General features: G+C 45.7%; 2 protein-coding genes across 5 annotated transcripts in view; both read right to left on the bottom strand.

Annotated features, from left to right (window-relative positions):
* The window catches only part of GBGT1 (globoside alpha-1,3-N-acetylgalactosaminyltransferase 1 (FORS blood group)), a 28,114-nt gene extending 21,649 nt beyond the window's left edge, over window positions 1-6,465 (bottom strand). For 2 of the 4 annotated variants that reach the window (XM_032779012.2, XM_032778997.2), the window contains exon 1: window positions 4,839-4,942. The gene's annotated coding sequence lies outside the window, so the exon portion shown is untranslated. Of the gene's footprint in view, window positions 1-3,169; window positions 3,266-4,838; window positions 4,943-6,064 lie in introns of those variants that run through there. The other 2 variants (XM_075060440.1, XM_032779003.2) reach the window with 2 other exon arrangements.
* A 7,747-nt stretch (window positions 6,466-14,212) lies between these two features.
* CCDC180 (coiled-coil domain containing 180) overlaps window positions 14,213-24,541 on the bottom strand; it is a 44,538-nt gene continuing 34,209 nt past the window's right edge. The window contains exons 29-38 of the mRNA XM_032778965.2: window positions 23,927-24,116; window positions 23,016-23,090; window positions 22,396-22,462; window positions 21,525-21,666; window positions 20,517-20,677; window positions 19,416-19,553; window positions 18,579-18,690; window positions 17,243-17,348; window positions 15,759-15,897; window positions 14,213-14,418 (exon numbers count right to left, since the gene is read on the bottom strand). Coding sequence (XP_032634856.1) covers window positions 14,287-14,418; window positions 15,759-15,897; window positions 17,243-17,348; window positions 18,579-18,690; window positions 19,416-19,553; window positions 20,517-20,677; window positions 21,525-21,666; window positions 22,396-22,462; window positions 23,016-23,090; window positions 23,927-24,116 — 1,262 coding nt within the window. The 3' untranslated portion in view covers window positions 14,213-14,286. The remainder of the gene's footprint in view (window positions 14,419-15,758; window positions 15,898-17,242; window positions 17,349-18,578; window positions 18,691-19,415; window positions 19,554-20,516; window positions 20,678-21,524; window positions 21,667-22,395; window positions 22,463-23,015; window positions 23,091-23,926; window positions 24,117-24,541) is intronic.

Here is a 24,541-nt window from a genome sequence, read left to right on the forward strand (position 1 = left end):
GTCCATTGGTCCAAGGCTAACCATCGATTTTAGGAGCGGTGCACTGTGGTAGCTGTCCTCCAGCTATCCCATAGTTCCACTTCCGGGTTGAGAGCACAGTGCCTGAGGGCAGAAACATAGCCCCGGGATGGTGCTGGGTAAAGCCTCACCCCTCCTTTGTGAGGGCAGCAGACAAACCCTTTGGCGCGTTTTTTCGGCGGAGTGCATTGAGCAAACGCCATAGCACAGCAATCATGGACCCTGAGATCACAAACGTGTCCTGACGTTGTCAACACCTCGCGTACCTCTCGTGCTGACTATACTGAACAATGAACTGCAAAGGCAGGAGGAGAGGAGGAGGCAGCTATTGCTGAGTGGAGACAGCGATGACGAGATGGAGGCAGAATTCCATAACCGCTGGCCCCAGCGTTTTGAGCTACTGCTATTAACGGGCATCTACTACCCATTGAACGCCGAATTTGGGCACGGGAAACAAGCCAACTGGTGGACCGCATTGTTTTGACGGTGTGGGACGATTCGCAGGGCTGCGAAACTTTCGCATGCGTAAGAGCACTTTTCTTAGAACTTTGGTGACATGCTTTCCCCTCCCTGAAACGCCGTAATAACAAACATGAGAGCAGCCCTCACAGTGGAGAAGCGAGTGGCAATAGCCTCTGAAGCGCTGAACGCCAGACAGCTACGGTCAGTCGGCGAATTCAATTTGGAGTGGGGCAATCTACTGTGGGGGCTGCAGTGATGCAAGTAGCCAAAGCAATCGTTAAGCTGCTGCTACGAAAGGTTGTGACTCTGGGAAACGTGCAGGTGAGAGTGGATGGCTTTGCTGCAATGGGTTTTCCGAACTGTGGTGGGGCCATAGATGGAACCATATCCCTATCTTGGCCCCAGAACACCAGGGCACCCAGTACGTGAACCGCAAGGGGTACTTTTCAATGGTGCTGCAAGCACTGGTGGACCACAAGGGACGTTTCACTCCATCCACGTGGGATGGCCAGGAGGTTTCATGACGCTCGCGTCTTCAGGAGCACTGGTCTGTTTAAACGGCTGCAGCAAGGAATACTTCCCAGACCAGAAAATAACCGTTGGGAATGTTCAAATGCCTATAGTTATCCTGGGGACCAGCCTACCCTTGATGCCATGGCTCATGAAGCCATACACTGCAGCCTGGACAGTGGTCAGGAGCTGTTCAACTACAGGCTGAGCAAGTGCCGGATTGGTTGGTAGAATGTGCATTTGGCCGTTTAAGGGTCGCTGGCGATCATTACTTACTCGCTCAGACCTCAGCAAACCAGTGTCCCGCTTGCTATTGCTGCTTGCTGTGTGCTCCACAACTTGTGAGACTAAGGGGGAGGCATTTATGGCTGGGTGGGAGGCTGAGGCAAATCACCTGGCCGCTGAGTACGAGCAGCCAGAAGACGAGGGCGATTAGAAGAGCCACACTGGAGGCGCTCGCGCATCAGAAGAGCCTTAAAACAATTCAGCACGGCCCAGGGTACGGTGTGACTGTTTGCTTCCCTTGATGAACCTCCGCACTTGATGGACTTATTCAGTGTAGCAACCCACCCTCCCTCTTTTCATTACAGGTTGGCGAAGGAATAAAATTCTGTATCGTTTAAAAATCATTTATTATTCAATTAGTAATTAATCATCTGTTAAAAATCATGAGTTTTATCCTTACTAGATTCCCTGTAAGCAACCCACCCTCCCCCTTTTGATGTATTCTGTATTACAAAGGAACTATAAAAAAAGGCAGAGAATTAGGAGGTGTCCCTGCTGACCTGCTGTGCTTTTGGAATAGAAGGGCGAAGGAAAGGCTACTAAGCACATTGTAGCGTAATTACAGCCTTTGCCTTGAACTCATGCAGGGGTGTGGAGGAGTAGGCGGTGCAGAAAGCCTTCCACCACGCTTCTACACGTCTGGGTGAGGGAGATATGGGACGTGAGGCTCTGCAGGGAGGTTATACGTAGGAAGAAAGCCGCAAGTGTGTAGTGGGACTGCGAGACAGCGAATCGAGGCATCGAGAAGGGAGAGCAGATGCGGATTAGGTTGGAGGCGAAAGAAAGGCGTGAATATTATAAGGCCAGTATATACCTTTACAAGCAATCGATTTTGTGATCGCATTGTGGACGCGCAAAACCGATTTTATAACATCGGTTTCGTAATATCGGTTTAAACTACTTCGAAATAATCGTGCAGTGTAGACGTACCCTTAGCCCCGCTGCGTCGCTGACTAGACTTTTAACGGTGGGTCCCTTTCCGATCAGGTGTTCTGGTTGAACACCGGACGCCTGACAACACTAGTGCAGGTGGAGCTGCACCAAGTCACAGGATGGAGAGTCCCCATCATGTGGCTGGGAGAAGTGAGGGATGCAAGACATGGGGGAACAATGGGGGGATAATACAGGGGGACTAGAGTCTGGACATGGGGAAGGGATGGGGACCAGGACCGGGAGGAGACCAGGACACAGAGGACAGATATGGTGGGGTTCAGGATGCAGTGAGGGGCAAATGGGGTAGGGAGAGACTAGGACATGGAGGCTAGGAAAACAGGGCAGAGAGCAGATCATGGGGCAGATGAGGTGGAGCAATAGGACACGGGATAGATGGGGCTGGACACTAGAGAAGGCAGCTGATGGCATGGGAGGGTCAAGAGGAACCATCTCAAAGTGCTTTAATGAATTGTTAATGTGCATCAGCTGGATGCACACAGACAACTAGTGCCAGGTGGGTCACATCCCAACTTGCTGATGAATCTGCTGCCCCAGACAGCTGCCTAGCTTGCCTATGCCCAGAGCAGCCTCTGCTGGGGACTGAACATGAAGCTGCCCCATAGCTGTAAACAACGCTTGGATATCACCTGTCCATGCAGCACTGGAGAATGTACAATGGGGATCCATCCTGCGCGGGCCCAGGGGAGAGTGGGCAATGCACTAGATGGACTAATCAGTATCTGCTCATTTCTAATTTCACTCCTGCGAGGCAGGGAGCAGAAAGCAGTTGAAGTTTCTTTACTATCACACACACATTTCTATGGTGCCCATCTCCATAGTATCTTGATAGGAGGAGCTGGCGCTTGCCAAGAAACGGCACCAATTCTCAATGAAGAAAAATCAGGGCATCCTGACATTTAAAATCCTAATAGATTCACGTTTGGCAATTTCAGACTCTTACCTGAGTGTTCTGCAGATCCCCAAGTAGGAACTAAACCAGATTTTCTATCAGCCCTTCCCTTCTGGCTGTTCTCTTGTGCTCAGACTTGCCTCTCCTGATTACAGTGGTAACAGAGCTGGCAGTGCTGCTGCACTGCAGCCACAGTTGTTTCCAGGGACTGCATTGCAGCCAAGGTGTCTAGAGGAGGACTAACAACTACCCGCCAAGGGTAAACACTCAGCCCAGGATTAGTCTTGGCATAAGACGTCTCATCTCCAGAGCAACAATTTTCAGCCTGTCACGTTTTAATGTTGTGCTGGGAAATGACGATGGCCCGACAGCCCTGGAGAATGACCTACTATATTTATCCAGGGCCTACCTAGTGCAAAGATTTTTTCTGTAGTCTTATTAAGCTATTGTAGGATGGGAGCAGAGGGAGGATGGCAAAGACAAGCAGCAGGCAGTCACAGAGCATAGGCAAAGATGCTCGGTACAAAGCTTGACTACGTGTTCTTTTAAATGGTTATAGTGCTAGGTTTTTGGCTGGTTCTTATGCAGCCAGGCAGGGGAGTAGGGAAGCATGGCTGGGTAAGACCTGCTTGGACCGATTTGCTGGTAGGGAGCTGGGGGGCGGGGAGGAAGCAAGGACCGTGTGCCCTGCCTCCCTCCAAAAATGGGCAGCTGTGCATACAAGGCAGAATAACACCTCCCCAGGCCCATTCACAGAGCTGGCTGAAGCTGGAGAAGTTGTGGCAGACGTTTTACCTCCCTGCCAAGTGCAAGAGGGGAGCACCAGGGGATTTGTGCCTAACTGGGGTGTCTCTGAAGCTATTTCTGGGGCAGTGCAGCTTGCAGGCCAGCCCTCGCTCAGGCCAGCCCATAATGACATCAGCAGGGCCCAATCCTGGAAACACTACAGAGCATAATGCTCAGCATTGCCAGAAGCCCACTGCAGTGTTGCCAACTCGTGCGATTTTATGATGAGACTTGTGTTTTCCTTTAGCTGTGGGACTTTTTTTTTTAAACGCTTCCCCACAAATAAGGTCACCCTGCAGTTAAGGCACAAGTGGCTACGAGACAGAACAATACAGCACAGGCCAACCAGCCTGTGGTTTGATCACGTGAGCTTGGATGGGTCACAGAACCTGCGGGGTTCCAGGAGCTTGCAGCAGGCAGAAAATAGTGGGCTGCTCAGCAGCAGTTAGCTGGGTGGCATGGAAGAAGGGATGAGAAAGAGATTGAGAAGGAGGGCAGCGCTGGAGATAGGCAGGGGCACAATCAGGAGGTGCTTTGAAGGTTAGCAGTCTGGACTCTTTGCAGAGAAAAAGGGGAGGCCACAACAGAAGCCATGTGGTCTGAGCAGCAGAACAGGAAGTCACTGCGAGGCTGGTTTGGAGCCCAATCCTCAGCACCTTCAACTCCCAGTGACATTGATGGATAAAAGATTAGGTCCTGTGAAAACACATGGTGTTTTCACAGGACTGTTGCTAGAATCCCACTACTATTAGATTTACACTGTGCAACAGTGGGCATTCTCGCAGCTCACTGCCGCCTAAACTAAACTCCTGACCCCTGTGAAATCAGTGGTAATGGTCCCATTAACTTCACTGAGGGCTGGGACATCACTCCCGCAGTCTACAGCCCCGCACAGTCTCCCCACAACTCAGTCACCAGGAATTACTCAGCTCACCTTCCTCTTGCCATGCAAGGCATGCGCACCACAGGCCATATGATGCACAGATAGGGTGACCAGACAGCAAGTGTGAAAAATCAGGACAGGAGGTGGAGGGTAATAGGAGCCTATATAAGAAAAAGACCGAAAAATCGGGACTGTCCGTATAAAATCGGGAGATCTGGTCATGCTAAACCCAGGCCATGACCTCCACACACAATGCCCTGCCAAGGCACCTCTCCCCATACAGCCTTGGCCTCTCTGCTGTGGGGAGGGCAATGGGAGGAAGTTCAGGGTGATTGTGGTGGTAGCTTTTCTGAGGTGTCCACTGGCCCACTGAGAATTAGACTGACATCCCACCAAACTCAAAAGCCAAACTGGGCAGGGTTTGAATCAGTAAGTTGAAGACAGAAGGCTCCATATCGCCCTCCCATTCTGCTCAGTCATCCTCTCCCTCACAGCTGGTGTTTAATTCATTGCAAATAAAGCCCCGGCAGCATATGCTCAACTGATTCAATGGCAATTTTATGTGGAGAATTTACCTTAAAAAGTGTAAGGCAGGCTGTCAGACATAGATATTTCTACTGTGCCTCTCACCAGAGCATCTGGAGGGGACAACTACCGTTAAGTCTCACTAGCTGAATCAATGTACTGTGAAAAATGCATGTAGTTGTGTGTGCTGTGAATATTTTAGCTCAGATTTAACTAATTTTTTTAGTAAACACCACACACCTCTAAAATCTCTCTTTATAAAATAAATCCCTACACTTTCCCTTGAAAGAGTACATACATGGCAACACAATCAGTTCATCAGGCCAGGTTCCCAGCTCAGTTTTACTCTGAATCTGGAGTAACTTCATTCAGTGGCGTTCCTTCTGATTTACATTGGAATAAGCAGAGTTCAGAATCTGGTCCATTGTGCGTGAAACATTCAGCATCTTTGTCATATACCCGTTCGTACCATTAGGGCCAAAGATCAGTAAAACTCAATGTCAAAAGAAAGTGAAACCAATCCTGGGGAAGATGTAATTAATGCACTATTCCATGCCAGCCTTCAAAATTACAGAAAAATAGCTAACAACTCTTTCATACTTACTCAGGTTCCACAAAGGCTTTGCTTCAAGTGGATACTGCTATGCTTTACTTTACTTCTGGTAAACTAACTTGTATGTACATCTGGACCAAAATGATACATCCGCTCCACCCCTTCAGCTCTAAAAAATGTTCTGGTCTCAGATAAATACCTGTTCTTGATGACTTTCCATGAAAGATTTTTTTTGCAGAACAAGTCCTTCTGGTTTCTGAAAGCTGTGATTAAATAAGGTTCAAGTTACAACATCGTCTGACAAATGACCAGACTTGGATATCATGAGGGTATTTTCACTCTGAGAAGGGAAGTTTGCTCACTGGACTCCCTCCTTAAAATATATTCCCATCATCTATTGGATCCCCAAAATCATGTCCTGGCACGAGCATATCCAATCTTCTCAGTTCTAAGAACTAATTTTATGGTCTCAGATCCAGTATCTGGCTTCAGACAGACTAGTCAGTGCTTCTCACCACGATCAGTAACAAAATGAGTTAACTTGGCTCTGGCACGGACAGCATGATCACAACACAGCAATCATTTCCGGTGCAGCACATTCATCAACGCTTTTACCGAGCACAAGATTTCCATCCATTGTTGTGTTTTCGGTGCACCGAAGGTTTCCTGAGTGCTCTACATCAGAGGTTCTCAACCTTTTTCTCTCTGAGCCCCCCCTCAACATGCTATAAAAACTCCGGAGCCCAGCAGGGATGGGGGTGGGGGACTTGGGCATACACATAGTTTGACTGCTGTTTGGGGCGGGGCTGGAGCCAGGGAGGCTCGAGCCACTGCTGCCTGGTGGGGTCCAGGGAGGAAGTGCCACCTCCACCCCCTCACTCACCTCAGCAGGCCGCCCAGCCTGTCTGTGGGGGGCAGAAACCAAAAATTATAACTCAAAGGTGGGGGGCTTAGCTCAAAAAATTTGAAAACAGCTCAGGGTGCAGGGACGAGGTTCCTAGGGGCTGTGTGAGGGCAGGGGTAGTTCAGGGTGGAGGTAGGGAGTTGCTAGGGGATGTGTGCAGGTAGGGGGTTAGCTGAGGGCACAGGGAGGAGGGTGGTACTAGGGGCTGTGTGCAGGCAGGGGTGTTGCTCAGGGTGTAGGGACGGGGTATTAGAGGCTGTGTGGGGACAGGGGGCAGCTCAGGGTGTGGGGGGGGTAGTTGGGGCTGTGTGCAGGCAGGGGGGTAGCTCAGAGTACAGGGAGGGAGTACTCGGGGCTGTGTGCAGGCAGGGGATAGCTCAGGACACTGGGAGGGGATAGCGGGGGCTGTGTGCAGGCAGGGGGGTAGCTCAGGGAACAGGGAGGTGGGTAGCTGGGGCTGTGCGCGGGTAGGGGGTAGCTCAGGGAGCAGGGAGAGGGTAGCTGGGGCTATGTGCAGGCAGGGGACACCTCAGGGAGCAGGGAACGGGGGATAGCTCAAGGTGCAGGGATGGAGTAGCTGGCGCTGTATGCAGGCAGAGGGATAGCTCAGGAAACAGGCAGGGAGGGGATAGCTGAGGCTGTGTACAGGCAGGGGGGTAGCTCAGAGTGCAGGGAGGGAGTACTAGGGGCTGTGTGCAGGCAGGGGGGTAGCTCAGATTGCAGGGAGGGGGTAGCGGGGCTGTGTGTGGGCAGGGGGTAGCTCAGGGTGCAGGGAGGGAGTAGCTGGCACTGTGTGCATGCAGTGGGTAGCTCAGGACACTGGGAAGGGGTACTAGGGGCTGTGTGCAGGCAGGGGGGTAGCTCAGGGAGCAGCGAGGGGATAGCTGGGGCTGTGTGCAGGCAGGGGATAGCTCAGGGTGCACGGAGAGAGGTATTAGGGGATGTGCGCTGGGAGGACTCCCCAGCGGTCCCTGTTCCTGGAGGGATCTGCCAGCCATGGACCTGGGTCTCCCCAAACAGGGGGGCTCTTACCAGCTGCCTCTGTGGGAGCAAAGGGGACTGGGAGCTGAGGAGCAGCTTCAACCCTGGGCACCATCAGGAGAGGAAGGAACACTGCTGCTGCCTACTCCATGGCACCATCCATACCAGCAGCTGCCCCGCAGTGCCCAGCTCCAGCTTCCCAGCTCTGGCCTGGCTGGGGGTAGGCAGAGGAGTAGGGGTGGTGCTGCCCCCAGGACTGCCATGATCTCACGCTGAAGGGAGGGGGAGGCAATGCCCTCTGTTACGTGCCTAAGTGCTCTGCAGGGACGACACACACACACACACACAGTGAGTGATATGGCTTTTAATGAAGGTAAGGAAAACACACCCGCAACGGGGACTCGGCACGTTGCTAGTTCAAAGCAGGGAACGAGTCCAAAGCAGCAAGACAAAGACAGATCTTATACTAAATAATACTTTAGGCATATAGCATCGTAAAAAACCTCAATACATAGGCATGTGGGAGCTTTCCCACAACTGAACTATTTTTAAATGGCAAAGGGCCAGGCTTTTTCTAAACACGCTGGCTTCCCAGGCTGAGACTGCAAAAGAACATTTGCTAGCACAAAACACCTTTCGTACCTGTCCTAGAGAGGTGAAACAAGCTCAGCTAAACTCAACGTTGAACAAAATCTTCCGACAGTCCTTCACAACCCTCCTACCAACATCTGACACACATAGCGTCAGAGACTTCTAGCCCACACACGGAGAGCAAACCAAGGCTTTGGGGCTCTGAATTCAGCCCTGTGCCTCCAGCTTCAGTCCCGTGGGAGCGCCAAACAGGGATCGGGGTTTCAAGTCGCTGAGCCCAAGTGTGAGGGGGGGCGTGTGGCCCCTATGAAAGGGACATTGAGCCACGACCCCCACCTAGATCTAGAACAAACTGCTCTAACGAATAATAACGTAAATTAAAAAATAGGCAAATTACTCTGCTGGAATAATGAAGTGAATCAGCCATTGCAAGTTCAATGAGAGCTGCACCATTTACACCAGACAAAAAAGAAATATTGGCCAGATGCCTGCCCTATAAAGTGTTGCTACTGCAGAGCTGCCACAGTGAAAGTGACATTGAGCAAATAAGAGAATAGGAATCAGAAAACAGCTCTTGAATCTCATAGCTGTCCAGATTGACAAAATAGGGACTATTATGGTGCTGGGGTTTTTTATAAAACTCACGTTTGTTTGTGTTGAAATATCGTCCCATTTTCTCTGTTCCAAATGGCAAAGAACTGCAGAGGAGGTGGACTGGTCAGCCAGAGGAATCCATTGTTAGGGATACAGAACAAGACTCCACCCCATAGACAGCCGAAGGAACTCGTATAAAGCGGTGATGGTGATTAGTCTGGATCTGTAAAAGCAACAAAGAGTCTGTGGCAACCTTTCAGATTGGCTGTGCCAAGTCTCATCTTATTCACTCTGATTTAAGGTTTCGTGTGCCAGTCATCCCACATTTATAAATGATTTCTCTCACGAAGGTCTATTTCACTATAAGTCTATAATATATAACTAAACTATTGTTGTATGTAAAGTAAATAAGGTTTTTAAAATGTTTAAGAAGCTTCATTTAAAATTAAATTAAAATGCAGAGCCCCCTAGACCGGTGGCCAGGACCCGGGCAGTGTGAGTGCCACTGAAAATCTGCTCGCGTGCCGCCTTCGGCACGTGTGCCAGAGGTTGCCTACCCCTGTTATAGACAGACTATTGGAGCACAAGTTTTCCAGAAGGAACTGTGACCCTGACAGGCCAGCTCAGGTCAGAGCAATAGGCCATTTCACTTGTGTGTGAATATCAAAGAAGTGACTTAAATTCACTCGAATGTTAATTTCTTTCAAAGGAAATCTGAATGATATTGACTTTACTTATCTGTAACCCGTTGAATGCTATTGCACGACATTATGTACATCTATACTTAATAAACCCCAGATCAAAAGTGTGTAGTAGTATTAAGATGAGAATTTACTTTTTCTATGTGTAAACTTCAGGAAACTAAAGGGATGTTCCTTTTAATGGCAGGCCTTTGCAGGATATATATACTTTGTAACTAAATAAACAAACATTAAATGCAGATAAAGCCTTGGGGGGATGCAAATGAAGAAGAGGCTAGCTTGAAAGCAAACGGTCATTGGTGTAACGATTGGAGGTCAAAGATTCAAGATGCATTCCTCACTCACTTCAGCAAAGGAAACCCTCATGGGGAAAAGCATGGACAGATTGCTTTGTGTGTGGAAAAAGAAACTACAAATAAGGATTCAGGGAACGATCTTGTGTCTCTGAACTATTTGGATACTCACACAGAAGCATTCCAGATGCCAGGCAGAGATCCCCAATGTTATTTTGGGTAACCCTGAGAGACTGAAGGAAAACTAGCAGATTACTTTGTTAGTCTCTAAGGTGCCACAAGTACTCCTGTTCTTTTTGCGGATACAGACTAACACGGCTGCTACTCTGAAACCTAGCAGATTACTACATCTCTACTACCATTTTGGATTTATAAACTTGCACTCACCTGGTAATATATTTCACCAGCTTTAACCTCTCAATAATTCTCGTTTTCTTTTCTTAGCTAATAAGCATTTAGTAAGTTTACTAGAGAAATTGGCTGTCTGAGTTCTCTTTGGTGTGAGATTGAGAGCATCCATGGATCTGGGCTAAGTGTTGGGAGTAACCTAATGTAATGTGGTCTTTGGTTTATATAACCTTTTTATCATCAAGTCTACTTTGTCTGGGTAGTAAGATAGACTGGAGAACCTAACAGTTTGTGATTCCATTGTAAGACTAAACTAGTGATCCGGGAGTGCACATTTGTTACTGGCTTGGTGAAATCTAATCACAGAATTTACCACCAGTTTGGGGTATCTGCCCTATTTTCTGACAGTCTGACCTGAGACTGGCACCCGCAGTTGTGAGCCACTCCAGGCAGTGTGACAGGAGCCATGAAGGGTGCCTCTTAATTAGAAGTCTGCCATCCAACTGTGCCTGGCCAGCCCCTGGGATGTCATTAACGCAGCACAGTCCAATCTTAGCAAGGATGAAATGTTTGAAAAACACCTTCCAAGGAACACCTGAGCCTCCAGCAAATGAACATTTTTTGACCTGGCTGCTTTTTGTCTGAGCCTAGGGGAGCAAATAGAAATGAAGAATGTATCTTAATGGAGGACTTTACCCACTCTTACACAAACAGATCCTAATACAGTGTGAAATTCAACCCGTGCAAAGGGTCAGCACAAGGCTAATGCAACACTCAGGACTCCCTTGAGCCAGTTTTAGATAGTGTCTAGTCCTTGTGCTGGGCCTCGGCTCTGGGGTGTATTTCCACCCCAGTAAAACCCTAATTCTTCCTACTGGAAAATTGCCCCAAAGGAATCAACTTGCTGTACACAATCCTTCGCAAGGAATACCAGCAAAAAGAAAGACCTCCAAAGCAACTCAAACCTGCTGTTTAAGGATTGTTGGGCCACTAAAAAATAGCTACCAAGGACCAGATGCCAAATTTAGACATTATAAAACCCGCTGAGATATGTCTACACTGCAGATGGGGATGAGCTTCCCAGCCCAGGCAGACAGACACATGCTAGCTCAGCTTTAGCTAGCAGGCTAAAAATAGCTGTGTGGACATTGGGGTTGGGCAGAGACTCGGGCTAGCCACCTGGGCTCAGACACAGAGGATCTGGACCAGGGTCCACACTGCTATTTTTAGCATGCTAGCCCGCGCTGAGTTAGCGCAAATCTGACTACCCAGACTGGCTGCCAGCTGCAATGTAAACACACCCTTCGAAAACATACCTGGGATCTGCAATTCAAAAAGGGTCCGCAATTCAAAGCTCTCCATTAGCCTGGGAGTGCATGAGCAAACACACACTGGATACTGCATGTGATGTGCCGAACGTCCCCTGAGGATGAGAGAATCGAGAGCATCTGCCACTGCCGGGGAGCCCATTTCATAACCACATCAGTGCTGTTAGTGTAACATCTAACTATGGCAGCCTCCTAAATCTTGGATCAAGTGGGTGAAAATCATCATAGGGAATAGCTATAAAACGTAAGGAGAGAAAATCTTGTAAAACACTGGCTAACACTCATTTACCTGTTTTATAGCAACCAGCACTACAACTCCCCAGCATTTATAGTGAGTGTGATGCCAGCAGACCAGGTGCCAGCTCTTGCCAAGGCTTTGGCCTCAGCTGAGCACTGACAAATTCATTGCCGGAAAACAGTCTGTTTCACGTGTGTGTTAACATGAGTAAAATAGGTACTGGACTTATAACTAAGGCTGTCGTGGAGGTCAATGAGGCTGTCATGGAGGTCACGGAGGGACAGCACACAGAGCCTCTTGTCCTCCCCCGACTCCCCATGGGCCACAGGGTTGTACTCTGGGAGCAGCATGGGGCTGGGGCAGGCAGGGAGCCTGCCTTAGCCTGGCTGCACTGCTGACCTGGAGCCACCTGAGGTAAGTGCTGCCCAGTGGGAGCAGGCATCCCCTCCCACACACCAACCCCAGCCCCCTCCAGAAGCCAGCACCCTGTGCCCCCTCCTGCACCTAGAACCCCCTGCCCCAGCCCTAAGCCCCCTTCCAGAGCCAGAATCACATACCCCCTCCTGCACCCGAACCCTCTCCTGCACTCAAGCGCTTGCCCCAGCCCTGAACACCCTCCCAGAGCTTGCACCTCTCACCCCCTCCCACACTTCAAACCCCTCAGCCCCAGCCCAGAGCCTGCACCCCATCCCATACCCCAACCCTCTGCCCCAGCATGGTGAAAGTGTGTGAGATTAGGGGAGAGCGAGTGACAGAGGGAAGGGGGATGGAGTGAGCAGGGCAGGGCAGATCCTGGGTTGCACTTAAATTCAAAGTTTTCTTGTGTGTAAGAGGTTTGGAGACCACTGGTGTACAGCAACCAACTGTCACTAAATTCAGCTTGCCTAGCTGACAAAATAGACTAGAATGCCCCAGGGGACGGTCTGTGACTCCACGGTAAGACTATTATCGTACTTAGGAATTCATACTTGTTACTGGGTTGGTGAAACCTAATTATAGAACACGCAATCTGTTTAGGGTTTCTGCCCTGCTTCTTGCCCTGAGGCTGGCACTCATGGTTATGAGCCACTTCAGACATGACAGAAAGCAGGAAAGGACTCCACATAAAGGTATCAGAATCAAGAAACAATAGTGCAAAATGTAGCTTTGTCACTGAAGGCTTCACTTGGTCCAATGGGGCTGCCACCAAGAGTTAATAGGGGCCTGCACAATGTTTACTTCTGATGACGATGCATGAGAAGGAAAGAAACCATTCTGATGCTTAGAGACCAGGCTGAGCTTGAAGCTTGAAAGGTGGCAAACTGAATTATCATCAAGACAATAACCATTAAACTCACACAATCACTTTTACAGCACCAGAATAAACTGATGTAGCTCCAACAGAGCTATATTAATTTACACCAGCTAAGGTTCTGGCCCAAAGAGTCTCTTTTCAGAGTAGAGCTGCTGGAGTACAATAAAATAAAACAATTCATGGAGTTCCAACCCAAGGAACAACTTAACAGCAACCTCCTGCCCTCAGTTCAAACCCGGCTCTCAAAAATCTCATGCAATTAGTATGTTAATTACATCCTTTAGAGAATATACTAATGCCCTAGCTTGAATGATTGGAGGATTGTTAAAAAAGTCTACCTAAGAGGCTTGAATTTATCTGCATGTAATAAAATATTTTTTAATGGCCAAAAGATGAGCTAAAGCACGTACACTTTTGACCCCTTAAGACTAGAATCCTTAAAGTTCACTACAATAAAGAGAAAGAGCGAGCTCAGAAGAAAACACTGTATGTGATTCAAGGTTTAGAAAATAAGCTCTAGGAGGGAAGAACAAGGCATTTTCAGTCCGGATACAAGGACAAGGGATGTGATAAATCCCAGAGTTCTCAGGGAATTTAAGACTGAAGGTGGCTGAGTTATTAACAAAAATACTCAGTGTCTTAATATAACCAGTTATTATTCCAGAGGGCAGCAATGTTAAAAAGGTGCTACAGATGGTCCTAATTACAGACTAATCAGCCTTTTGGTATCAAGTACCTTAGTTACAGGAACTGCCAGACTGGATGAGATCTATGGTGCAGCTAATGCAGCATCCTGTCTCTGAAACTGGCCAGTACTAAATACCTCAGAGTAAGGTTCAAGTAATCCAATAGAGGACAATTACAAAATAACTAGTCTATAGAAGGAATTTCTTCCTAACCTCCATCAGTTAGTAGCTGTTATAAAGAGACACAAGAACAACTAATTATTCTCATGACAGAATCAGCTTTGGACATAGACCAGTCAGCAAAGACGGACTGTCCATGGACCATTTACAGACATTCACCAATTATTCTAGGAAAGTTACAGGACAATCAAACTTTTTCTCTAATAAAGTAGAGTATAAAGTTTTATTTGTAGAACAAAGACACTGATATATTATTAACACAGATTTATATGTAACAAGAGGTTCATGCATACAGCTGCTTTATCTTCTGAACAGATTGTTTCCACCAACTCTCCCAGCGCTGAGCCTTCATTAGCTGGGCTGTGTTTTCCTCCTTAATCTTGGCAAACTCCTCTTCCAGCTTATGCTTATATTTCTGAACAAATAACCAAGAAGAAGAGACTGGTTAAAATCAGATATACCTGCCATTTCTTTTAGTTTCTAACTCCATGCCCTGCCCTGCTGCTTCAAATGATTTGTGTACAGGCCACTTATTTTCCACATTTCACAATAGAGCTATACAGGTATTTAATTATTCATTGCTTTCTTTTCTTTCCTTTATTTAATGGATACTGAAACAAACAAAATAAATATGTAAGTTTTGCTTTTAAGTATATATTGGGTTACAGTGTGAGATGCTCTATCCCACCTCAATGAGTTCATATGAGTAAAGATCTACCTGTTCTAGAAGGGGGAAGGGCCCTAAGTCTTAAATCTGCTTTTGTCCTAGAATTCACTAAGTCACAGAGACGAGCTAAACTGTGTGACGAAGCTGCTCTGAGGCACAAGACCTAGAGAGGATGGGGAAGTTGTGAACCTTCTACCATCATTAAAACCTCCAGACCAAACAAATGAGTTCTTGTTCTAAAAATGAAAACTGTTTTCTTGAACCTACACTTCACTGTTTCATTTTGCCTTACCAAAATGTATTTTATTGTGCAGTATGTATGTACTCTATGATATATACATTGATTAACATTACTCACATACATCTATGCATACACCATGCCTACCTCACAGGAGTGTTTTGAGGCAAGTGCTTCATTATCATTACTACATATATAAAACTGACACAGTTTTATGGTCTTGCTACCTCTGCCGTAATATATGTATTTTGTACTCTCCATACAAAATGATTGTTGAAATAAAGCCATTTCCACAACCGGCCCAGCAACGTTGATCTTTTACTCCCATGAGGGCTTAAAGCACCTTTCCCCAGCTGCTGATTTTGCTGTTCTTTGAGCTATTTGCAATGTGAGTTGGAGGGCTTTGAAGTAGTCTGGAATAGAATCCGTTCATTTTTCCTACTGGCCAAAGTGACAAGAGGGTGACCCTACTAGTGGCAGGAAGAGAAATCTGAGATGACTCAGGATTTAGGATAGAAATGGGAATGGATCTTACCACCCATTCCACTCCAAGGGAGAATTAGCCTTGGGATCCAAGACTGAAATTGCAGACTTTGGGAAGAGAAATGAGTGCTGTATTGAAACAGCACAAGGGGGAAATCCTGACAATACCATTACTGTCCAAACTATAATTCTACTGACATATATCAATGATAATCTGTTCTGGCACCATTCATTGTTTTGTCCTATTGAAAAGTGGGGAAGACTTTGAAGAATCTTTGAAAAGACTCGCAGTGTGCCTTGGTTTTATGAGCAGGTACGTTTTCTTTTCTTATAGCCCCCTGAAATTACACCTCTGTCCCACACAAACCACATAGGCTGCATCTCTTGCTGCTTCTGCTGAAACATGACCCAGAGTAGTTTTGGCTGTTGTCACAGAGGCAGTTTCTCTGCAGAGAATATGGTCTGGAACATCTGTGAGTGTGGTCTTGGGTATTCCTGGCCAGGTCCTTAAAACCACAAACAAGAAATTAAAAAAAAAAAAATGTTGGTGGAGGAGGTGGAAGGGAGTAGAATGATTTTACTGCTAGTTATACCTAAAGAGGAAATACAGAAATTTTTTCCAGAAAGAAATCTCCACAAAAGCAGAATCTAGATTAATACTTGCCTTTCATATTCTTAGCCTGGGAGTGGGGAATTTAGTTATTAAAAAAAAACTAGAACAAAAAAAATGCTTTGTTTTTTTGTTATGTGCAAATCCCATTGATTAATACGTGGTCACATGATCTAAACAAGTAGGGTTTGTCCCAAGGTGGGCGTTTCCCCCCTCGGTGAAGTACATTAGTTACGAGAGAAACGACATCATAATCATTGTGGGTAGAACATAGGAAGTTCAACAACTGTAGTGACATCAACAAGTATACTAGAAAACTGAGTGGACAGTACCCGGAAGCATTTCTGACAGAAAATGTGCAGAGACAGAGAATCCTGTGGCACCTTATAGACTAACAGACGTTTTGGAGCGTGAGCTTTCGTGGGCGAATACCCACTTAGTCAGACGCAGGTAGTGGAAATTTCCAGGGGCAGGTATATATATGCTAGCAAGCAAGTTAGAGATAATGAGGTTAGTTCAATCAGGAGATGAGGCCCCTGTTCCAGCAGTATGAAGATGTGAACCAAGGAGGAGAAACTGGTTCTGGTAATTGGGGCAAGCATTCACAGTTGTTTGTCCAGAAGCCTGATGGGTGGTCACAACTTTGCAGATACTAAACCTGAAGCTCCGCCAGCTTGCTCTTTGAAGTCGGTCTGAAGAGTTCTTTTGCTGCAGGAATGCACCCTTAAGGTCGCTACTAGTGTGGGCCTAAGGTCTACTGTAGGAGAGGGACTTCACCTCCCGGCCACACGTAGCAGACCTTAAGGGTGGCCATTCCTGGCCAGCAAAAAATTCAGGACCCAGCCTTCAAAGGAGCAAATGCTGACTTCAGTCATCTGCAAATTTGACACCATCAGCTGCTGGACTAAAACAAAGACTGTGAAATGCTGCATAAGAAACCAGTTTCCTCCACTTGTTTTTTCACCAAAAGCCTCTATGCTAAACAGGGCCTCATCTCTGATTGAAGCTAACCTCCTTAATCGTCTACTTGCCCTTTGCTAGCATATATACCCTGCCCCTGGAAATTTCCACTACCTGCGTCTGACGAAGTGGGTATTCGCCCACGAAAGCTCACGCTCCAAAACGTCTGTTAGTCTATAAGGTGCCACAGGATTCTCTGTTGCTTTTACAGATCCAGACTAACACGGCTACCCCTCTGATACTTAATCTGCAGAGAAGCATTCAATATATACTAGTGATACCTGCTGCCACGTTCAGTTAACGGCTTAATGTCATGGATCTCTAAAGAAAGCCCAGCTCGTTTACGACGGATTAAGGTGGAGATCTTCTCTTTTGGCATTTCGATTCCTGGGACACAGCGAAGGACAGACTTAGTAACAGCGAGACAAGACCAGCTACATATCATTGCTCCAGAGCAACTGTACAAAGCTGGATACTTTTAGCTTTCAAGAAGTAACTTTGCAAGAAGTCAGTGGATCATCTGAATTCTCTCCTTTCATAGTACTCAAGGATCTCCTATTCCTAAACCTCGTCACCAGAGCACAGATATAGTTTTCCAATTGACCCTAGAGCCCTGTTAATAGCATCCTGAACTGCCACGTGGTGGGACTAAGGTGCTGGAACATCCTAAGGGCCAGTTCTGGTTTGGTTTGGTCACAAGACCCATACTAGGGGTTGGCACGGGTAAAGATTCTGGGCTAGTTAACAGGCAGCCCTGGGAGGCAGCTGTAATTAGAGCAGCCGGGGGCTGTACCAGCCCCATGGCAACTTAGAATCTTGAGTGCACAAACCACCATTGGACTCTCACCACTTCCTCCCCCTGGTCTGTGCTGTCTGTGCTGCATCTCCAAGGGGCGCAGCACAGAACCTCACCTACAGTGTCAGTCAGGGAAGAAGGGAGAGGCAAATATGTCACTCTTGAGAACTTGATCTGAAACCACAAACTCTAAATTTTTACTGGTAGTTAGTCTGATAAGCAACCAGATTAGCACCCATCCAAATCTCTGGGTATTTTTTACAAAAAAAAACTTAAATTGCATAAAACTTCCCTTGAAACCTTTTGACAAGGAACACTATAAGAAAAAATCAAGGGATGACAGCATTTGGCACAGGGCCGCCCAGAGCGGGGGCAAGTGGGACAATTTGCTCCAGACCCTGGGCCCCACAGGGGCCCCCAGGAGAGTTTTTCGGGGGCCCTGGAGCGGGGTCCTTCACTCACTGTGGGGGCCCCGGAAAACTCTCGCGGGGCTCAGGCCCCTGGAGCTTCTTCCATTCTGGATTTTCAGCAGCAATTTGGCGGCAGGGGGTCCTTCCATTCCAGGACCCGCCGCCGAAGTGCCGGGCCCCCGCCGCCGAAGGCCCCAGGGCCCCTGAATCCTCTGGGCAGCCCTGATTTGGCATTACAAGTTATTCAGTATAATGAAATACAACTATGAAAAGCAATAGTCATATGCAATTCTAGAAGGAATAGTGCAGAAGATTACTGAAGGAACTCTATTTCTCCTTTTAACAACATTTTACTGAAAGCATCAAGAAGGAAGTGGAGAACTGAGTAAGTGTTCCATTCAGTTGACTTACTTGCTACTTGTATGTCATCAATGGTGATACTTTCATCTAACTCCAGAAGCAGGTTTTCTGTGAGGCTAGCTAGCGCAGAAACAAAATTTTGGGCACACTCAGCAGCACAGGCCTGTAGGGACATAGTTATCAGTTAGGACTTGAGTATGAGTGTAGATGGGAAAAGTTCTCCCTCCAAAGAATCTCATCTCCTTTCAGAGCAGCTCCGAAGAATTATACAGCTCTCCAACCTCGCTTTTGTGCAATAGCTACAGAGCAGCACTTTATGAAAAGCTCACAGAGTGGCCTCTCTGGAATGCTCCTAATGCAAACACATCACTGATCAGATTGATATAATCAATTATAAAATGGCATAAGAAGATCTGTGTAGTTGGACAGAATCTGCCCAAAGACCTGCACGATAGGATTAAACAGAAAACTGAAACATCCACAGGGAAAACACCCATCACCTGCTGCTATTAAGATTGCTAACCAGGAGATGTCACCATTACTCCATTCTCACATGCCGTCACTACAACACTAGTTTCAGAACCAAGAATATCATCATTATGGGAGTAGACAAATGCAAGTTCATCCTTTCCTCAGTTTGCACTGTGAATAAATACCCCATAGGAACAACAGATTGACTACAATCTTAGGAAGAAAGCATGGTCTAGTGGTGACAACACAGAATTCAGAGTCAAAAGATAGTGTCTTTAAGGGGGCTGCCTAAAACTAAAAGTCTTTTCCAGTTCACTTTTAATGGGGAGGTAAAATGCAACCTAAACTCCAACCTCTGACCTTGAGCAAGAAATCAAATAGGTTCTAACAAGCCACAGTCTAGCATGTCACTCATACCTGCAGTGTCTGCGTGTTAAGGAGTATCCCATCAGCTTGGTTTTTTTGTCTTTTTAACTCCTCCTGGCACAAAACCTCCAGCTGGGGTAAGTTGTCTGGGTGCCCCAGAGCTGGACGCAGTTTGTTCTTGTTCTCAGCCTTTAATCAAACAAATACATCACTAGCATTTTCTGTAAAGAATGTGTGACTAGGTCCTAGAGAGAAAGAGGGATGAGTAGAAACATAACTCTTTTGTATATCACTAGTAACAGGGCGGCATGCTCTTTAATGGCTAAAGGCCTGGGGATAGCCTACCCTAGTTACTAAGGAGATACACCTGAGCAGGGATCAGCTGATTCCCCTATAAAGAATAGCAACAAGCTGCACAGAGAGAATCCCCAGATAGATCAGAGTGGGGACAGAGAGATGACAGAGGGTGAGGGAAGCAGGTAGGCTTCAGCAGAGAACCCTGAGACATCAGTGACATTGTGACACTTCTTAGGGGTCCCCTGGGTTGTGAGGCACCTCACTACCACCTGCCCTTAGCATATACCTTGTTGTACCTACTGTGGGTCAGACCCTTGACTCCACCAGCCTCTGGCAGCACTAGCACTGTCCTCCAGGCCTTCGCAGGCCTTGCTCTCTCTGTACAGGTTAGTGATAGGCACACAACACCACCTGAGACCTCTGAGCTTTCCTCTGGAGTGCCCAGCCCCGATCCACTGAATATTCACAGAACTTCCAGATTCTCTACTCCCAAAGGAATAGTGCATACAAGCTTACTAGTGTCAACTAAAGACCACCACTCTGCTTAACACAAAGCACTTAGAGATATTTATAGTGAAAACAAGAATAAGATTTTTTTAATCAGAACAGAGATTCATATGGACAGCAAGTAAAAATACTGGAAAAAAAACAAAATCATAACATGCTTTTGAAAGCCTGAACTTACCTCCAAGTTTAACTATTCTAATTAAAAATATGAGACTGAAACTAGGAAATGAAATGAAGGGGTGGTTTAGGAGTCAGTGGCATAAGCAAGCAAATGAGTTTAATGTAAATGACAATAACACGTTCTGTCACACAGCAGATACTTTATACCAGCATGCCCATAAACCATACCTTTGCATTGTCCCATTTTTCCAGCTGTTCTTTGAAGAGTTGCCGGATCTGATCAGTGGAGTGTCTGAGCTGCTGCTCATGCTCTTTAAGAAGGCTGTCGATAACCAGATGGGAGACATGAGGGAGTTGTTCTTCAAACAACTTCAACTGATCCCAGAACTCTGGTGGAAAAGGCAGCCACAAGAAGGTTTGTGTCACATACAGACATTGACATCAAGGAACCAGAAACCAAACAAACTAATGTATAGTACAGGGGTAGGCAACCTGTGGCACGCGCGCTGATTTTCAGTGGCACTCACGCTGCCGGGTCCTGGTCACCAATCCGGGGGACTCTGCATTTTAATTTAATTTTAAATGAAGCTTCTTAAACATTTTAAAAACCTTATTTACTTTACATACAACAATAGTTTAGTTACATATTATAGACTTACAGAAGGAGACCTCCTAAAAATGTTAAAATGTATTACTGGCACACAAAACATTAAGATAGAGTGAATAAATGAAGACTCAGCACACCACTTCTGAAAGGTTGCCGACCCCTGATTTAGTATAAGTGCCAAAAGTGACTGGAATTTTCTTTCACATACAATCCTCTTTGTGTCCACTGGCCCAGGACCAGTGGTTGGTGACACACACAGGTCCTGAAGCATTTGTACGGGTCTTTCAATTAAATATCTTTGCAATGGTCTCTCTCAGATAATTTTTGTAACTGACAGCACCCCAGTTACAGGTAATTGGCCCAATTCTGGTCCCACAGTTAATGAAAGTATTGCCACTGACTGGAGTGGAAACATAACTAGGCTTTAAAACTCTGCACAGTTTGAAAGCAGAGATTCCAGCCTTTTCAATGATAACAGGACCTTAAATTTATACTAAGCCTACTCTTATTCCTTCTTCTTCCATTGGCATAGGCTCAAGAATGAATTAAGAAAACTCTGGACTTCTGATCATTTCAGTTTTCAATTCCAATTGATACACATGACAAAGTATTAGGTCTTAAGATTTTACCTATTAGGCAGGAATTATGGTAGTCATCCGTCTGGCTCTGATAAGACAGGAGCTTCTGCCCAAACAATTCTGCACAATGGTCAAATGTCTCTTGCAGATATTCAGGCCTTGTGATTTGATGTTTATCCTTTCGGTAAAACTCCTTTGGAAGATAAAGACGTGGTAAAGAAAAGGACTTGACAAAGTGTCCAACCTAAGAGTCACTACTGCAAACATATCAGTACAGTGGATCTTTAGGTCTGTCAACCTCCCCTTCATTCTGTGCCACCTTTATCCTCCCCCACTTGAGCTTTACCGGCAGCTTTGACCTGAGCTCAGAGTGGGAATGTTTGCTGAGAATGCAGATTCATTACCAGGCATCAAGCGTTTTGTCAAACCTCTTTCCCTTGTAACTAGATCACATCCAGTCTCTGCTCTCAGCTTTCCCAATCATCTTGTTATGAAGGTGATGTTATAGTCTCTGAATTCATGACACTGAGATATGGTTATGGCCATTAAAAGCAGGGCATTTTGGTATATTTATAATAGGCTGTGAAAAACTGAGACCAAGACTTTTTCACCTCCATTCTGTCTTAATCTACAGCACTACCGTCCGTTACAACTAACAGGGTCTGAGTTGTGTTGGCAGTGAAGCCTTTCTATCACATAACTATGGCAGAAGTATGTATATTCATCCATACCTGCTATTCTGCCAAACAGTTTAGTTATTGTTTGTACAGAATTTTAAGATACAAACGCCAATGCATGTATTAAGTATTATTATACACTGGATGCACTAATAAAGTAAGAAAAATTATTGTGGAGCTCCAATGCAATATAGTAGTAAATCCGCAGTAGTAGAAATTGACTACAGAAAATAAAGTTTTCTTACCTCAGCAAGATACAGCAAGGTATCATTACCCTCCCAGAGAATACAGGTGATAATCCCCTTAAAATGACTGAAACCAAAGCACAATGACAATCCAAAAAGTACTTGGTACTGGGAATATTTCTGACTTTTTAAAATATTTTATCGTATTGAATATGAGAGGTAAATATATTAAAATAATCATAAATACAATGTAAATAACATATATTTGTTCATGTTGCTGTAAGAATGCCTAAGGTGACCCCAACCCTCTTGGTACAGCTCCTCTTTAAAGCAAGCAAAGACAAGAGTAAAATGCACATACAAAAGCCCATGCAGAAAATATCACATGTAGCATAACAAAAGAGGCAAAACCAGGTAAATTTCTACACTAGGGGCATACATAATATAGTTCTATAGCTTCCATTATTATGGTTTTTGACAGGTTTCCACCTCTTCTCCTTTTGTGTCCCACCCCTTTTTATCCAATGCATCAAAGGATATAAACCAACTACACCTATAATTAACACTTCACATTTATTCCATTGTCATTAAGACTGTGCACTTGTCTAATCTAGCTTTACAAAAACAGCAATTTAACTGTGTATTGGATCGATACTTTAGGAAATACAGAGCAAACTTACTCAGATTCTTTAGGCTTCTCGCCGAAGATGTGGAACTTCTTGTCAATTCGACCTGATCTGGAGTATTTTTGTATGCTGAAAAGGCAAAGATTTTCTACTTTATTCAAAAGAATTCAGACTTTTAATACATAGTCTCTCCCCCCTCTTCCCCCCTAGCCAGTTGTTTATGATACTATGGTCATATAAACTTTATCAAATTAAAAAAAAAAGCTGTGAAGATTTTCATGCCCCACATTTATATGACATGAAAATTATCATCTGATAGAGACGTTCTCAGGATTCTGCTTCCTATGGGCCCTCCAGATCCTCCCTTTCCTGACCTTCCTTTAGAACAGATGATCCAATACAAGATATTACCTCACCCACCTTATCTCTCTAATATCCTGTGATCAACATCGCTACAACTACACTGCATACAGATTAGCATCTAGCCACAAAAATGCCCATTTAATGTGTCTAAGAGCCAAGTTGAGTTTCCACAATAGGACATCTAGTTTAGGCATCCACATTCGAAAATGACGATACTTGTGCTGTCTGTGCTATCTATCAGTAATACACAGACACATCCATATATTTGGAAATTACACTCTGTGTTTTTATATTACATACACACAACTTCGTATAGCATCAACCTGCATCCCAAAACACTTTGTATTAACTGAAATAGGAGAGAAAGAGAGAGAAATTAATAGGTAGAGGTGAGGTTTGAGATGCAATTTTAAATGAGAGTGAGCTGATAAGGCACAAATACACAGCGCAGCTGTACCAGATGGTAGGCACCACTGGGGAAAAGGCTCACACCAACAGCAGTGAGAATGTGTGGGAGGATGGAAAGCAGGCTAGTGTTAGAGGAATGTAGACACAAAAACATACACAAAAGACGCTGGAGTTTCTCTTTCCATAGTCCTTACCTTCCCACTGAGAACTTTTTGCTTACAGAGGCAGACATCTTGGGTCCTACAGATAAATTGCCATAAGGAACAGAGTTCTGGGGATTTTCAGCATGCAGATTTGAAACAGAACCTCTCTGTGCTGTGGGAGTCTGATAAGTGGCTTGATAAATCGGCTGATAAATGGGTTGATATATGGGTTGATAAATCGCTTATAAGGAAAGAGGAAATAAATTCTGTAAGCCAAATTTGAAGTCATTTCTATACATTTATAAAGCATGTGTTTTCATTTCCATGCTGAGTACTCCTAACATTAATTGACACTAGTGAAGAGAAAACATCAACATGTTTCTAAATTGGATTCAGCACCCAGAAGTCTAGGTGCTAGTCTATGCAGGATGTAGATATGCTGTCCCAGAAGGTGCCCAGGGAAGCGCTCCTTGCATCACCTTTGCGTAAGGAAGAGGTATGAGCCTCTGCCATTCCTGGCTTCCCTCCAGCCCCATCCCATCAATATGCTCATGGGAAGAGAATCTAGAAACTAGGAACTGCCTTCTGCATCAGATGCAGGCCCAAGATCCAGGTATATCTCACAAGGTGAGAAACGTTCCCCTGCAGGGCCATTTAAGATAAGGG

The sequence above is a fragment of the Chelonoidis abingdonii genome, chromosome 24, assembly GCF_003597395.2.
Source record: "Chelonoidis abingdonii isolate Lonesome George chromosome 24, CheloAbing_2.0, whole genome shotgun sequence".
NCBI classification, from domain to species: domain Eukaryota; kingdom Metazoa; phylum Chordata; order Testudines; family Testudinidae; genus Chelonoidis; species Chelonoidis abingdonii.